This window comes from Felis catus, chromosome A2 (assembly GCF_018350175.1).
Source record: "Felis catus isolate Fca126 chromosome A2, F.catus_Fca126_mat1.0, whole genome shotgun sequence".
Classification (NCBI taxonomy): domain Eukaryota; kingdom Metazoa; phylum Chordata; class Mammalia; order Carnivora; family Felidae; genus Felis; species Felis catus.
The window spans coordinates 10,865,252-10,882,111 of NC_058369.1; the positions used below are offsets into that span (position 1 = coordinate 10,865,252).

The window sequence follows — 16,860 nt, forward strand, 5'->3', positions numbered from 1 at the left end:
TCTCTCTCTGTCTTCCTCTTGACCCTCTCTCCCCTTCTGAGACCTCCCAGAATGGCTTTTGTGCATCCCGTGTGCCCTCCAGCATACATGAGTAATAAACCTGGGTTATTAGAGTTCTCTGATAGATGTTGCTGACGTGTGTTCTGCAATCACCATAAGAACCCAAGGACTGGTGCAGCCAAGGCATAGGCTGTGGTCAGGGAAAGGTCTGTGGGAGTGTGGACAAGCACATGGGAGCGGGTGAGTGCTTGGGCTTTCCTAGCCTAACGGGGTGTCAATAGCCTGAACTTAAATGGAACAATGTTAGAGTCCACATCATCAGGTGGAGTCCTAAAGGAAGTGAAGGAAAGACTGAGACTCAGGTGGAAACTGTGCTTTTGTATTCTCCTTGACAGTAAAATGATGGAAATGGCGCACTGGTCAAGTGTAGCTTTATTCCGTACGAAGCGTATAATTCATGATATCGATCTCAGGAAATCTAGGGGAAATTTACCCTGGATGGTATAAGTCATTTGAGGTGAAATTAATTTTAAGAAATCCAACTAGTCCCATGTGAGATACAGAAATTTCAGGCATTTGTGACCCAAGGTTGGGGTAAACTTTGGGGACACCTGAAAATAGACAAAGGAGAAACTGTCTGTATTTCAGTCACAGCAGAAGCTTAATGAAGTGAGTCCTTAAATGTAGAGAGAAGTTGATCAAACAAATGGAAATGCCAAGAAAGAAATGGAAGGAGTAGATTCTACTTCCACAGTCTGATCAAAGATTGGCAGTTCCTGGCTCTGAGGATTTGAGTCCTTCAATCATGGGCATGTCTTCAGCCTTTGGATGATTGGTTCTTATATCACTGGATCCCAACGATTCTTTTCAGAGCCCTCTTTATGTCTCTGTTCCTCAGGCTGTAGATGAAGGGGTTCAGCATGGGCGTGACCACCGTGTACATCACCGAGGCTGTGGCACTTGACCGTGAGCTCTGGGTAGCAGCAGAGCTAAGGTACACACCTAGGCTTGCACAATAAAATAAGGAGACAACCGAGAGGTGAGATGCACAGGTAGAAAATGCTTTATACTTGCCTTGAGCTGATGAGATCCCACGTATGGAGGAAACTATCTTGGAGTAAGAGTAAAGGATCCCAACGAGGGGACCTCCAGCCAGCAGCATAGCTGCAAAATACATCACCAAGTTATCAAGAAAGGTGTCAGAACAGGCAAGTTGGATCATCTGATTGAGTTCACAGAAAAAGTGGGGGATCTCTACCTCTGTACAGAAGGACAGGTGCCAACACCATTGAAGTTTGTAACAAGGAATGCAGGACACTCGTGATCCAGGACACCAGAACCAGCAGCCCACAGAGCCAGGGGCTCATGATGACCATGTAGTGCAGAGGGTGACAGATGGCCACAAACCTGTCATAGGCCATCACAGCCAGGAGAAAGTCGTCCATCCCTGCAAAGGTTACGAAAAAGTTCATTTGTGTGATACAGTCCTCATAGGTTATGACTTTGGTCTGGGTCTGGATGTTCCAGAGCATCTTCGGGACGGTGGTGGAGGTGAAGCAGATGTCTACAAAGGACAGGTTGGCCAGGAAGAAGTACATGGGGGTGTGGAGGTGGGAGTCAGAGCTGACGGCCAGGAGGATGAGCAGGTTCCCAAACACAGTGATCAGGTACATGGAGAGGAAAAGCCCAAATATGAGGGGCTGCAGTTCTGGTCTCTCTGAAAATCCCAGGAGAAGAAATTTCGATATCCGTGTAATATTTCCTGGTTCCATGAGGTTGCACTGACACCCAGAAAGAGGCAAAGGACATCATTAATTTTCATATGAACAGTTTACCCACATAGATGAAGTGCTACCAGTTATATTGTGCAGTCAAGAAGTTCATATCAGTACCTTATCCTTTTTTGTCCCCAAAGGATTGTCCTTTTGAAGAGATTCCCTCCTGTTTCATATCAGATTAGGTGTTTTGGTCTCATTCTCCACACTCCTGAGCAGAGGTCATGCATTTTACTGTTTTACTAAGAATATCTTTCCTGCATTGGAGGAATAGGTACTGATTGTCAAACATGTCCCAGGCATTGTCTAGGCCATGAGCATGGGATACTGAAAACCAAAAGCCACTATAATCTAGTGATGGAGAATGAATAGAATCAAATACAAATATTAATAAGACATCACAGGGTGTCAAGTGCTATGAAGAGACAGAAGCAGATATAAAGGAGAGCGTGGATATGAGTGCTATTTTGCAATCAGTGTTTGGTCAAGACCAGTAAACAAGGTGACATTTGATCAGAGACCTGCAGGGAAGGAAGGCAGGAGCCCAGAGCCTGTGTGGGGAAGTGTGTGATGGTAGAGGGAATGGCCTCAGCTAAGGCCCTGAGGATGATACTACTTTGAGCCTTTTGAGTCCAAAACAGGAAGCATGTATGGGAAGGGGAATGAGCAGGAAAATGATCAGAGATCGTGTCAGGCAATTTCAAAGAAATAGGTGGCCTCGTTGCTGGTTCCCCTTCAAGAGAAAGGAGTCACTCACCCACACTATGTACTGCTTGTATCTTAGAATCCACTTGCAAAGTCTGCTGTAAATTGACATAGAGCCCTCTAGAATACAGTGTGTTGATTGAGTGCTGGCTCCTGTATTATAAGAATCACCTTGGAATATATTGGACCATGTCCCCTGCTCTGATGACAGATGTCATTTCACAAGGCACACATACACACACACACACACCCCAAATGAGTGCTCCCTGGGCTGTGTTTTTACCATGACTTCTCACTCCAACCCCAACAATTAAGTTCGGAGTGGGTATAACTCAAGATGCGCAGATCCATTATCATTCCTGCAAATGACGTAAGTTTTCCATGAACAAATAAAATTGACAAGTCAGACTGGCATGCGCATTTTCTTTCCTGTATTTAAAGAAACACAAACGGGGGCGCCTGGGTGGCGCAGTCGGTTAAGCGTCCAACTTCAGCCAGGTCACGATCTCACGGTCGGTGAGTTCGAGCCCCGCGTCGGGCTCTGGGCTGATGGCTCAGAGCCTGGAGCCTGTTTCCGATTCTGTGTCTCCCTCTCTCTCTGCCCCTCCCCCGTTCATGCTCTGTCTCTCTCTGTCCCCAAAATAAATAAACGTTGAAAAAAACTTTTTTAAAGAAACACAAACAATCTGCTCAAAATCAGAGACAGAGAGAGAGAAATAAGAAAGTGCAATAAAATAGAAGTGGCAGAAAAGATCTAATGGCTCAGGTGGTCGCTGACATCTGAGGGGCCATGAAGAAGAAAGAGCATCTCTGGTTCTGACAACATTCCAACCCTTGTTACCTCCCTGATGCCCAGCAAAAATAATAAGGAGAAAAATTAAATTCAGTCAGAAGACGACATTAGTGGGAACTTCAGGGTGTGGATCGCCTTACAGAGTGAATGCTCCAAGAGAAAAGTGTGCTAAGGGAATAAATCAACCCTTCGGCACAGGAAATATGCAAAGCACAGCAAAAGTTGGGCAGGTTATGATGGAAGGTAAGAGACTCGCTTTTTCTTTGAAAAAGCACCTTGAGACTGCTATTTCTTTGACCAATTGGATGTCCTGTGATCTTAGAGAAGGTGGGACAAGTCCCTTTCACTCTTTAGATGTGGCATCTTTTCTCTCTTTTTCCTGGGCTTTGTGTTGTGATCTTTTGGCCGAGTGTGGGGCACACTCTGGTCCTGTTTCTGGTTTGCACAACATGCAAAGTTCTGCTCAGACCTTGTGCTACAAAATTCTGCACATACCATGACAACCATTCTGGCTCTAAGTCACCATCTCCGTAAGATTTCTGCCTGAGGCTCTTACACCACACAAACTTTTTTCATAGTCCTGTGACTCCACCATTATAAGGCAAGTACCAAAGGAACGGGGCCCTCTCTGACCTTGTTCACTGTAGTTTTTCAGAAGGGCATGATCAGACAAGTACATGGCCATAGAGATCTCCACGTTCTGGGCTAGGCTGGTGGCTGCCAGGTGACCTCAGGTAGATGCGCCTGGCTTTGATTCTCTCTGACCCTTTCCTCCGGGTCTTGCCAAGCTCTCAGACTCACCTGGCTGGGAGCTCTGAGGGAGAGGTGTCCATGTGGCCGTCTGGATTCCTCCTGGATGGTTATTGGTGGTGACTAAACTCTGTCCCCACACAAGACGGCAGAACGGAGGCTAGCATGAGTCTCCCAGTCAAGCTTTCGACTCCACAGCAACAACCTGGTCCCGTCAGCCCACGGTGGCACAGGCAGTGGGTGTGCACAGGAGGGATTTATAGTTTCCTCTGTCTGTTCATGAGGCACGTTCCCCTCCTCCTCCTCTTTGGAGCAGCACATGATTTCCCTGGGGGACACTGGTCTGTCTGGACACAAAGGAAATTGTTCTGGAGGTTCTGTGTTCCCAATAGACCAGGTTATAACTGCGTGACCCCAGTGTTGAGTATTCCTTCCTCATGAACTCCGCTGCTCTCAGAGTTCAGACCTCCCAGCAGCGACTCCCAACGCTTATGTCAATGTTTCGCCCAAGTCTAGGACTGAGCGATCTGTGTGGATTAGTTCCCTTGGATCTCCAAGCTGGTGGCTTGTGTTGGAGATGCAGTCCTGCCGTCTACACGACATTCCGGTTTTCCTTTTCAACAAGGAGGAGAAAACAGCCCCTTGATACAAACCCTGAGCACTATGTACCGCAGCTTCATGACACATTTGCACACTTTTAGGACTTTCATTCCACATCACAATTAAGAGCTGCTGTTCAGCCCTCTTTGTAAAGAATTTTTTAATTATATGAAATATGGTGAGATTTTTTTTCTTGCAGTATAATATGAGCTTGGAATAGAAAAGTAAACAGGTGGGGCGCCTGCCTGGGTGGCGCAGTCGGTTAAGCATCCGACTTCAGCTAGGTCACGATCTCGCGGTCCGTGAGTTCGAGCCCCGCGTCAGGCTCTGGGCTGATGGCTCAGGGCCTGGAGCCTGTTTCCGATTCTGTGTCTCCCTTTCTCTCTGCCCCTCCCCCGTTCATGCTCTGTCTCTCTCTGTCCCCAAAAAAATAAATGAAATAAAAAAAAAAAAAGAAAAGAAAAGAAAAGAAAAGTAAACAGGTTCTTCCCGGTAGCTTTGAGAAGAAATCAGGCCTTGCAATCATTTTCATTTTAGACCAAGGTGAACCACTTCTGGGTTCTGATCCATCGAATGTAAGAACATAAATGCGTTTTAAAACACCAATGTAGTTATTTTACATCAGCGTTAGGACTTAACGACAAATGTTGTTCCAATGAAATTTTGTTAAGAATCTGAGATTAGGGTTCTCCCTTCATTCACGGAGTTTCCCCTGGGTAAAGGCATTTTGCATCGTAATCTCATCTCTAAGTAGAAAAGGAGATTTAAAACCAATTTACAGATATTCATCCTCTTTAGCTGGTAGAGAATTTCTCAGTACGTACCTGCAAGCATGCTTCAGATTTTGACGTCTTGGAGGCATTATGACAGCAAAAGTAATTCATCCTTTAAATGTGTGTCTATCATTTATGTCTGTCTCGAAACCTTTGTGTCTATCATTTATGTCTACCTTGAAATCTTTGTGTCTACACATCTTCATTCTTTAAATGCATATTAATTCAAACATTTACTCTTTTAATACCTACACCTTCAACTTTCTCTTAAGTTTCCTTTCAACATAAAATAAGAGATTATGTATGAGTTTGCATTTAAAATGAATAAAGATGGGGCTCTTGGATGGCTCAGTTGGTTAAGCACCTGCCTCTTGATTTTGGCTCGGGTCACAATCTCACATTTTGTGAGTTCAACCCCCATGTCAGGGTCTGTGTTGACATGAGGCTGCTTGGTATTCTCTGTCTTTCCCTCTCTCAGCCTCTCCGCACACCTCTCTCTCAAAATTAAATGCATAAACATTAAAAAAATTTTAAGTGAATAAACAAACACACAAAAAAACAGAATGAGACCTACAAATACAGAGAAAAAAACCTCATGGTTTGCCTGAGGGGACGTGGGGGGATGGGCAGAATGGGTGAAGGATAGTGGGAGATACAGGCTTCCAGTTATGGAATTAATGAGTCTTGGGGTAAAAAAGGCACGGGGTATGGAATACAGTCAATGATACTGGATGGGTTTGTATGATAACAGACAGCAGCTACCTCTGTGGCGAGCACCGCGTAATGGACAGAGAAGTTGAATCACTACGTTGTGCACCTGAAACTAATGCAACATTCTTGCCAACTGTACTCAGATAAGATTTCTTTTAAGTGAGTTTGTGTTTATGTACATATGCGTATATGTATTTATTTGAAAAAACACATGTAATATATACGTACAACTTTGCCTCTGAACATTTTCTTTGGACTCAACAAAGCTAACTATAATTTAAATTAAGAAAATAATAAAATAAAATACAATTTTGCTTCATCATATTAAAGGGCATCTGGAGTCTAAGATCATATTCTAAAGTCAATCTACTTATTAAAATTTGTTGTTCCATGAAAACTTTCCTTGGAGATGCATATTTGGTGAACACTTGAGTAAGGAAGTGACTGTTGTACACATTGTGGACAACAAGGTACTAAGAGACCAGGATCCTAATGAGGAGAATAAAACCCATCTATACGACACATTAATATATTAAGTGTCCACTATTAAGAAGAGCAGTGAAGATACTGATATACAAAGGAACTTGGACATATAAGTGAAAAAAACATAATCTCACAGAGCCTGATGCGGTGCTTGAAATTGTCAACCACAAGATCATGACCTGAGCCAAAGTTGGACCCTCAACCCACTGAGCCACCCAGGCATGCCAAAAATAGAGTTCTTTTAGAAGCACATAATAAAATATTACAGATAAGAAACCAAATAATTTGTATTTTTAAATATTTTTATTTATTTTTAAGAGAGGGAGAGAGAGAGAGAGAGATGACCTGAGCTGGGGAGGGGCAGAGAGGGGCAGAGACATAGAATTTAAGCTGTCAGCACAGAGCCCGACATGGGGCTTGAACTCAAGAGCTGTGAGATCATGACCTGAGCCGAAGTTGGATGCTTAACTGACTGAGCCACCCAAGCACACCTTACATTTATTTATTTCAATTCAAGTTAGTTACCATACAGTGGAGTGTTGGTTTCACGAGTAGAACCCAGTGATACATCACTCACATATAACTCCCAATGCTTGTCTTAACAAGTGCCCTCCTTAATGCCCATCACCCATTTAGCCCCTCCCCCCACCCACTTCCTCTCCAGCAACCCTGAATTTCTTCTCCGTATTTTTGAGTCTTTTATAAATTGCCTCCCTCTCTTTTTTCATCTTAGTTTTCCTTCCCTTCCCCTATGTTCATCGGTTTTGTCTCTTAAGTTTCCCATATGAGTGAAATCATATTATATTGATCTTTCTCTGATGGACATATTTTGCTTAGCATAATACACTCTAGTTCCAACCACGTTGTTGCAAATGGAAGATTTCATTCGTTTTGATCACTGAGTAATATTCGATTATATATATATATATATATATATATATATATATATATATATATATATATATATATATGCCACATTCTCTTGATCCCTTAAAGGGGCATATGTACCCCAATGTTTATAGCAGCGTTATTAACAATAGCCAGTTATGCAAAGAGCCCAAATGTCCATGGATTGATGAAAGGATAAAGAAGATACGAGTGACCTAAATTTTGATCATGAGTTGATTGCCTATCTCGCTACCTCAAAAGCATCATAGACCACACTCACATTTATGCTCCAGGAATTCACTCTACCAGGTGCTAGGCAGAATATCTCCAAATTGATTTAATTTCTTCTCCATAATGTGGGTTCTTTAAATGTCAATTGACCTTAACCAAGGGAAGCTGATGAATGGAGGAGCTTAAACTCGGTTCCCTCAAATAATTTTATTGACTGTGTCCCTGTGAGATTCCTACTGCTGTTATAAAACATTCCCACACTAGCTGCTGAAGACAAACACATACAGGTTCTTACAGTTCTGGAGTCAGAAGCTTCGAAGGAGTCTCGTCGGGCTAATAGCAAGGTGTCTGCATGGTTGTGGTCCTTCTGGAGGCTCAGGGGAGAATGTGTTTCCTTTCCAATTACAGTCTCTGTTGCTGGCGACCTGCATTTCTTGGCTCATGGCTCTTCTGCCACCTTCATAGCCAGCAGGAGAGCATTCTCAAAATCTCTGACATCAACTCTTTTGTCTCCATCCTCAACATTTGGAGGACCATCCTGACTACCCTAGTCCCACCTAGAGAATCCCAGCTGATCCTTTTGTCTCCATGGCAGCTAACTTACAGCCCTGTTTAGTCTGCTACCTTAATCCTGCGTTGCTATCAAAAATAACATGTGAAAGGTCCTGGGAATTAGGATGTGGACATATTTGGAAGGGCCTTATTCTGCCCACTACAAAGTCTTTTTCATAAATGTATTATTTTTGTCACTTAGAAAAGCAATAAACACAGAATTGACACAGACTGAAGAAAGAGTGAATACATTATTCCTTCAAAATTACATGCATGCAAGGACACCATTTGGTGCAGAAGACTTAAAAATACCTACACCTGTCTTTAACACAAGATCCCAGCCTTGCTAATCAAAGAGTGGCCCACAGACCCAGACCCACAGTTTAGCATCACCCAGGAGCTGGTAGAAATGCAGAATCTCTGGGCCACCCAGGATGGGAGATCAGATTCTGCGTTTGCAGTGGGATCTGTGTGAATGCACACGTGCATTGAAGTTGGAGAACTGCTGGTGTAGCTGGGTTTCTCACCTTTTATGATCGACATTTGTGGCAGGATAATATTTTAGGGGGTGCTTCCCTTTGAATTGTAGGTGTTTGGCAGCTTCCCTTCAGACTTTGACAGACATCCTCAGGGGAAAATTCATTTCTGGCTGCAAACCACTGCCCAGAGTTTGAGAACTGGAAGCATCCTGACAGAATCAAACTCAAGGGTCACCACATACTCAGGTATTAAATTTAGACGACTAGACATGACCAAGCACCATTTCTACAATGTAGAATGGAGCTCATAAATGTACTTCCTCAGGGATAAGATGTTTATAAACATTGAATCCAACTATCCCTATGAGATGTCAAGCTCACATTGTAGTACGTAAAATATTTAAATACATCTGTTATAATTAAACATTTAGTAACAAAGGACCAACTGACAGCTTTTATCTTGTGATAATGTAAGAAATTCCTAATTGTGATGGCAAAAGTGTCTTGAAGCCAGTGTGTAGAACCCAAGGTTTATTATCAGAAGAAGCCAGTTCTCTGTGCTTCTCTGTGCTCATAGCTCAGAGCCCGGAGCCTGCTTCAGATTCTGTGTCTCCCTCTCTCTCTGCCCCTCCCTTGATCATGCTCTGTCTCTCTGTCTCTCCAAAATAAATTAACATTGAAAAATATTTTTTTAAAAATAGACACTAGGGTTGTTGGGTGACTCAGTTGGCTGAGCATCTGGCTCTTGCTTTTGGCTCAGGTCCCAATCTCAGGAACCTGGAGATTGAGCCCCCATCAGGTTCTGCATTGAGAGTGAGGAGTCTCCTTATGATTATCTCTCTCCCTGTCTCTCTCTGCCTCTCCTTGGTACTTTTTCTCCTATAGAAGAAGACAAGAAGAAGAAGAAGAAGAAGAAGAAGAAGAAGAAGAAGGAGAAGGAGGAGGAGAAGAAGGAAGAGGAAGACGAAGAGGGGGAGGGGAAGGAGAAGAGGAGACACTGGAGATGGCGGGGCTGGGTCCCCGAGACCAGTCAAGGTTTTGAAGTTAGAGAGACCTAATCCCGGTGTGTCCTTCCGTCTTAGAGCTGGAGAAAAGTGTAACTGTGAGCTGAGATAACGTGCTAGGAGATTTACATAACAGGAAGAGGGCAAGTTCAGGGAAAAGGAGAAAGAAGAAAAGAACTGGATTCCCTTGATCTCTAACCGAGTCTTTTGGGAACTGAGATTCATCAGGAAGAAATCCTTTATGTCCAGAGCAGCTTTCCATTGGGAATCATACGCTTAGAGGTTGGAGTAACAAGAGGGAAATGCGCCTAATGAGCAGATACAGGGAGGTGTAAATACCTCTGGTCTCCTGTCAGCCTGTGCGACCTTGGGCAGGAAGGCGAGTGGTTTTGGTCTGTTTGTTCTGAGTCCTAATTCTGGCTGGGAATGATGCTTCACTCCCCCCTGCTGTCTCCGCTGAGGACAGAGCCTTAGTCCCTGTTACCTGCTGTCCTGGGAGGAATTCAGTTTCACACGGAGACTTTCCTGTCAGACACCCAGCCAGGTGAGTCCAACAGCCCCGGGCACCGTGGATGACAGGGTTGTCCGAGAACATTAATCCATCATCACCCGGGGGCCAATTCAACTTAGTCCATAGCAAGTGATCACTGTGTTTATTTGCTTGCGTAAGTAATGAATGTATTTATTCAGTGACTGTGCCAGTTTCGCAGAATGGCTGCTACGAACACTTTTGAGAGTCCTTCATATTCTTTACCATGAAAGGGATGCTCTAAACATCCTAAGATACACAGACCTCAGCACTGGGCAGGCTCTGGTCAGGATGTCCATAGGCAGAGACGTAGAAACCCTGCATTAAAAATATGAATATTTGTAATATAGCTGCTTTCAGGTCCTGCCTTCAACCTGTAACACCCACCTTTCCACCAGCAAATTCAGTGTAACCCCAAGACTACCTGCTTAAGAGTCCAACCACAGGGGCGCCTGGGAGGCTCAGTCGGTTAAGCGTCCGACTTTGGCTCAGGTCATGATTTCACAGTCCATGAGTTCGAGCCCCGCACCAGGCTCTATGCTGACAGCTCAGAGCCTGGAACCTGCTTCGGATTCTGTCTCCCTCTCTCTCTGCCCCTCCCCAATTGCACTCTGTCTCTCTCTCTCTCTCAAAAATAAATAAACATTAAAAAAAGTTCCAACCACACACAATGTAACACTGCGCTAAGTTTTTTCCCCAGGTTCCTGGGTGAAGAAGACATTTCCTGTTGTTTCTTAATCTATCCTTCAGTTTCAGCAAATATGTGATGGCCTTTCTGATTATTATATGGCCATATGCTATTCCCCCTCCCCTGCTTTTTTTTAGCATTTCAAAAGATTTCCTCAGATCATTGCTTCTCCGTCGACTTTGGAAACATTCTTTGACCATAAAAATGTTTAACTTGATTTAAATATTCCTATCTTCTTATTGCTAAGTTTCTTGCTTTATTTTAGTGGTTTTTCCCACCTGTAAACGTTATATGCAGTTTTCTTGATGTTCCATATATTGTATGGTTACATTTACACTGAAGTCATTATCCCTCTGGTGTCGATAATGTGTCTGAGGGAGGGGACCAGTTTAATGTTTTTCCAGATAGATATCCATTTATTCTAGCTGTTACTTAGCAATTCACCTTTTTCCAACGAAACTGAAATACGACCTTGTCATATAGGAAATGTCCTTATACACTGAGACCTAATTCCTGATTCACTCAACAAATAATAACTGAGCATCTGCCATGGGCCAGAACATTCTAGGGACACTATATGTCATATTCTTTCATGGTCTTTCACAATTTAGTTATTAATCCGTGTCGGTATTACTAATGACTGCTATTTTTACCTGTTCCAGTTTGCTTTTATTTTTCATACAACTTTGCTTATGACAGGTGTTTCCAAGGTACTATTTTAACCTGGTTGCCAGAACCTTTCATTCTTTCCATTCTATAACTTCTCATAGTCTTATATCTTGTTAGAGAAAACATATATTCAACTAAGTTGGTGAAAAACAGAAATGAACAGAGAGGATAAAGTCCCTGCTCTTCTGGATGTTACAGTGGAGCATTGAGACTGTCATGATGTGGGCAGGATTTACAGAGCATGGTCTGGGGAGTCCTTTGCATGTTGGATGAGATCCAGAATGAGGACTAGAGGGTGTCCATTGGGTTTGAGAAAGACAGATCTTTACTCAAAGCCCAGGAATATCAATGAAAAGGTGCCACATAAGAAGAGGGAGAAAGGAGCTAACCCCATCCCCATCAATCACGTAGAAATAAATCAGTCATATAATGATGCAGGAGGTACAGGAAAATGTCTTCTAAGCTTGATATAAAAATGCCCGACTGGGGCGCCTGGGTGGCGCAGTCAGTTAAGCATCCGACTTCAGCCAGGTCACGATCTCGCGGTCCGTGAGTTCGAGCCCCGCGTCGGGCTCTGGGCTGATGGCTCAGAGCCTGGAGCCTGTCTCTGATTCTGTGTCTCCCTCTCTCTCTGCCCCTCCCCCGTTCATGCTCTGTCTCTCTCTGTCCCAAAAATAAATAAATGTTGAAAAAAAATTAAAAAAAAAATTCCCGACTTTGATTGTATTGGTTTATCCCTTTGCTCTTTTTTCTTGATGTATAATATAAATGGATATGTTAATATTTATATCTATTTATATTTTTATCTATATAGTTTTGTACAAGCACACCATGAATATATAACTATCTGTCTTTTAAACAAGTTGTTTCATTCTCTTATTATTTTTGCTGGGCATCAGGGGATGTAACCAGGGGAGAAGCAAGGGAGATATTTCTTCCTCACAGTCTCTCAGGGACCACCCCAGCTTATGAGATCATTGCTCTCCCTCATCGATTTCATTCCCTCTGTATCTCACCCTCTGTCTCTTTCATCTATTGAGCAGACTTTGTTACACTGGTGTAAATCACAGAGGAAAATTAACATTCCAGCATGGAGCTCCATGGTGATTGGTCCATGGGAGGGTTAAGAATTAGCATTTCTGGGGGCGCCTGGGTGGCGCAGTCGGTTAAGTGTCCGACTTCAGCCAGGTCACTATCTCGTGGCCCGTGAGTTCGAGCCCTGTGTCGGGCTCTGGGCTGATGGCTCAGAGCCTGGAGCCTGTCTCCGATTCTGTGTCTCCCTCTCTCTCTGCCCCTCCCCCGTTCATGCTCTGTCTCTCTCTGTCCCAAAAATAAATAAACGTTGAAAAAAAATTTTTAAAAAGAATTAGCATTTCTGGGAACCATTTCTACACTCTGCAGGGGAAAGATGGCTGATCGGGTCTCCTTGGGTTGTATCCATTCCCAGCATAACCAAGAATGTGGGGGCTGTGAGGACAGGGAAATTCACCGCCCAGAAGACCACGCTGTCTTGTGTGTGTGTGACTTGTGGAGGATGAGCAGTCCTCACAACAGGGGCCAGGACGCCTCAATCCCAAGGTAACACCATACATGGGCCAGAGCTCAGTCAAGAGCAGGCACCAAGACGGGGATCTGTGTCAATTCATGGGATGGCTTTGCAGCACGATGAATACCAAGGGAGAGGCAGTGTGGACAAGGACGGCCCTGTGCCTGGAGGTCACAGTTGTCGCAGAGGGGCCACATCCCTCCTCACATGTGTGACAGAGTCTGTCATCTGTGTCCCTCAAGATCATTCCCCTTGCAGCGCTGGCTTTGCTTTTTCGCTTGAACATTTGAAACAAGTATCTTCCTCAGGGCCTTTGCACTGGCCATTCCCTCTGCCAGGCACACACTTCCCCCATATCCTGTGTCTATGTCTCTGTCTTACATGACGTCTGTGCTCCAATGCCACCTGTGTACAGAATTTGCCTAAATGCCATTAAAATAGAATGCCCTATTTGCTCTCTGCTTTATCCCTGTTTCCCATTTCTTCACAGCACACCTCACCATCAAAAAGGTGAGAGAATCAAAAGATAATTGTATCAAAAAGATAATTGTATAATTGTCTTCTTTGCTTACGTATTTTTTCTCCATTGCTGTAGGGATTTTTGTTCTTCAGCACTCTATACTCATTGCCTAGGTAGTGCCTGAAACCTGGTCAGCACTCAATTTTATTCCTGAATACTTGAAGCATTTCTCAGGAAAAGTATAAAATACATGATTTCTTAGGAAAGAAGCTGATTGACAATAAAAATATATCAGATGTGGCAGCGATGATTCCCTAAAGGGGACCATATCCATGCACAACATATTAAAAGGAATTTCTGGACTGCAAAATAAAAAAAAACAGTCACATTTCAATTTTGTGAGTTATACAAATTTGTGTTTTTTTATTTCCCTCTTTCTCTGAGGTCACCTCCACCAGATGGAACCAAGCAATGAAACAAAATTTTCAAAGTTTCTTCTTCTGGGATTTTCAGAGGAACCAGAACTGCAGCCCCTCATATTTGGGCTTTTCCTCTCCATGTACCTGATCACTGTGTTTGGGAACCTGCTCATCATCTTGGCCATCAGCACAGACCCCAACCTCCACACGCCCATGTACTTCTTCCTGGCCAACCTGTCCTTTGTAGACATCTGCTTCACCTCCACCACCGTCCCGAAGATGCTGGTGAACATCCAGACTCAGAGCAAAGTCATAACCTATGCAGGCTGTATCACACAGATTTATTTTCTCATACTCTTTGCTGTGATGGACGTCTTCCTCCTGAGTGTGATGGCCTATGACCGGTTTGTGGCCATCTGTCACCCCCTGCACTACACGATCATCGTGAACCCCCGGCTCTGTGGGCTGCTGGTTCTTGTGTCCTGGATCATGTGTGTCCTGCATTCCCTGTTACAAAGTTTAATGATGTTGCGGCTGTCCTTCTGTACACACTTGCATATCCCCCACTTTTTTTGTGAACTTAATCAGATGCTCCAACTGGCCTGTTCTGATACCTTTCTTAATAACGTGGTGATGTATCTTGCAGCTGTCTTGTTGGCTGGTGGTCCCTTCATTGGGATCCTTTACTCTTACTCTAAGATAGTTTCCTCCATATGTCGGATCTCATCAGCTCAGGGAAAGTGTAAAGCATTTTCTACCTGTGCATCTCATCTATCGGTTGTCTCCTTATTTTATTGTACGATGCTCGGCGTGTACCTGAGCTCTGCTGCTACCCACAGCTCACGGTCAAGTGCCACAGCCTCGGTGATGTACACGGTGGTCACGCCCATGCTGAACCCCTTCATCTACAGCTTGAGGAACAAAGACATGAAAAGGGCTCTGAAAGCATTCTTTGGGAAGGAGACCCTTACATGGCCAATCGTCATGAGATTGAAGAAGTGCCTATGATTGCAGGGGTCAAAGCCTCTGTGTCAGAGACTGTGGTCTTTATTCAGACTGTAGATGTAGTATTCCTCTTTCCGTTTATTTCCTTGTCCTCAACTTCCATATGCCATGTATGTAACTCACTCTATGAAGCTCTGCTCTCTCTGATATCCTACAGATTTTTCCCTTGTATTTCCCACTTTCTGAATTTTATTTCCAACCACGGATCTGAAATATTTGGAAATGTTCATTTACCTTGAGGCAACATAGACATTTTTAAAAATAATCTTTCTCAAACAATTGTGTCACACCAAATAATTTTTCTTCCATACGTGTTTTTTTAATGCCACGTTTACCACTGGTTAGCTCTCTGTATGTCTTAGGATTGGTGGGCAGAATTGGGTGGGTGATGGGTGGGCTAAATGGGCAATGGGCATTAGGGAGGGCACTTGTTGGGGTGAGCACTGGGGGTTGTATGTAAGTGATGAATCACTAAATTCTACTCCTGACACCAACACTACACTACATGTTCACTAACTAGAATTTAAATAAAAACTTGAAACAAACAAACAAAAAGAACTGTCATGATTGATACGCCACCTATGGAAACAACCACACTTTATGACAAATATATATGATTTTAAAGGAGAACAATATCTGAGACTATGTTTTTTCACTTATATGTCTGAAGGTCCTTTGTATATCAGTATCTTAACTGCTCTTCTTAATAGTGGACACTTAATATATTAATGTGTCTTCTAGATCGGTTTTATTCTCCTCATTAGGATCCTGGTCTCTTAGTACCTTGTTGTCCACAATGTGTATGATAGTCACTACCTTACTCAAGCATTCACCAAATACGCGTCTCCAAAAGAAGTCTTCATGGAACAACAAACTTAGATAGATTGACTTTAGAATATGATCTTAGACTCTAGATGCCCTTTAATATGATGAAGCAAAGTTTTATTTTATTTTTTTTTTCAATTTAAATTTTAGTTAGTTAATATACCATGCAATATTGGTTTCAGGAGTGAATTCTGTGATTCATCACTTACGTACAACATCTAGCGCCCATCTCAACGAAGCAAAGTTTTAAATCGCACATTGTGCTCTTTAAAATATTTATTCTTCATGCTGTACGGCTATTCATTGGAGTATGGAGGATTGGTGGCCATGTGTAAGGCGGCTTATCCAAATGGGGGAAGGACTGATTGACATTTTTCTACTTTTATTGAATTATCTCCTTGTTTCTTCCTGAAATCTTTACGCTGCCTTTGGTATGACTCCTTTCATTGTTGTAAAAGAAATATATCCCCCTTCCTTCTAAATTTTGTCATAACCATGAAAGGGGTGTCAAATGGTCATTACCCTCCATTATACATGTTTCTCAGGCTCAGGATTCTATTCACCTTCTATGCTCAAGGGATGACATAAGAGGGAGCTTGCATTCCTGTCTGGTCATGTGAATCAGGGACACCAGTTTTCCAACACAATAATGCATACATTTTCAATCTTTCCTGGCTATGGGGAAAAGAACCTCAATGAGAGGTAGTTGTTTTGTTGTTTTTGTTGTTATTGTTTGTTTGTTTGTCTGTTTTTTAGAGAGAGAGAGAGAGAGAGAGAGAGGGAGAGGGGGAGTGAGCAGGAGAGAGGGGAAGAGGCAGAGAGGGAGACAGAGATAGAATCTTAAGCAGGCTCCAAGTTGAACGGGGCTTGATCTCATGACTGTGAGATCACAACCTTAGCCAAAATCAAGAGTTGGAGACTCAACCGACTGAGCCACTCATGACTGTGAGATCACCTTAGCCAAAATCAAGAGTT

The 16,860-nt window shown here is 43.3% G+C and overlaps 2 protein-coding genes across 2 annotated transcripts; one reads left to right on the top strand and one right to left on the bottom strand.

Annotated features, from left to right (window-relative positions):
- Positions 1 to 328: 328 nt before the first annotated feature.
- LOC101084693 (olfactory receptor-like protein OLF4) lies at positions 329 to 2,731 on the bottom strand. The gene is given in 2 exon segments (XM_045047311.1): positions 329 to 1,276; positions 1,278 to 2,731. Coding segments are annotated over 2 exon segments (927 nt in total). The 5' UTR covers positions 1,773 to 2,731; the 3' UTR covers positions 329 to 844.
- A 10,283-nt stretch (positions 2,732 to 13,014) lies between these two features.
- On the top strand, positions 13,015 to 16,585 carry LOC123382456 (olfactory receptor 7A17-like). The gene has a single exon (XM_045047317.1). It carries the CDS (start codon positions 14,095 to 14,097, stop codon positions 15,061 to 15,063), a length of 969 nt encoding a protein of 322 aa, XP_044903252.1. The 5' UTR covers positions 13,015 to 14,094; the 3' UTR covers positions 15,064 to 16,585.
- Positions 16,586 to 16,860: the final 275 nt, after the last annotated feature.

Bases quoted from the DNA above. Each gene is read 5' to 3' on its own strand.
- LOC123382456 (XM_045047317.1), top strand. From the start codon at position 14,095: ATGGAACCAAGCAATGAAACAAAATTTTCAAAGTTTCTTCTTCTGGGA.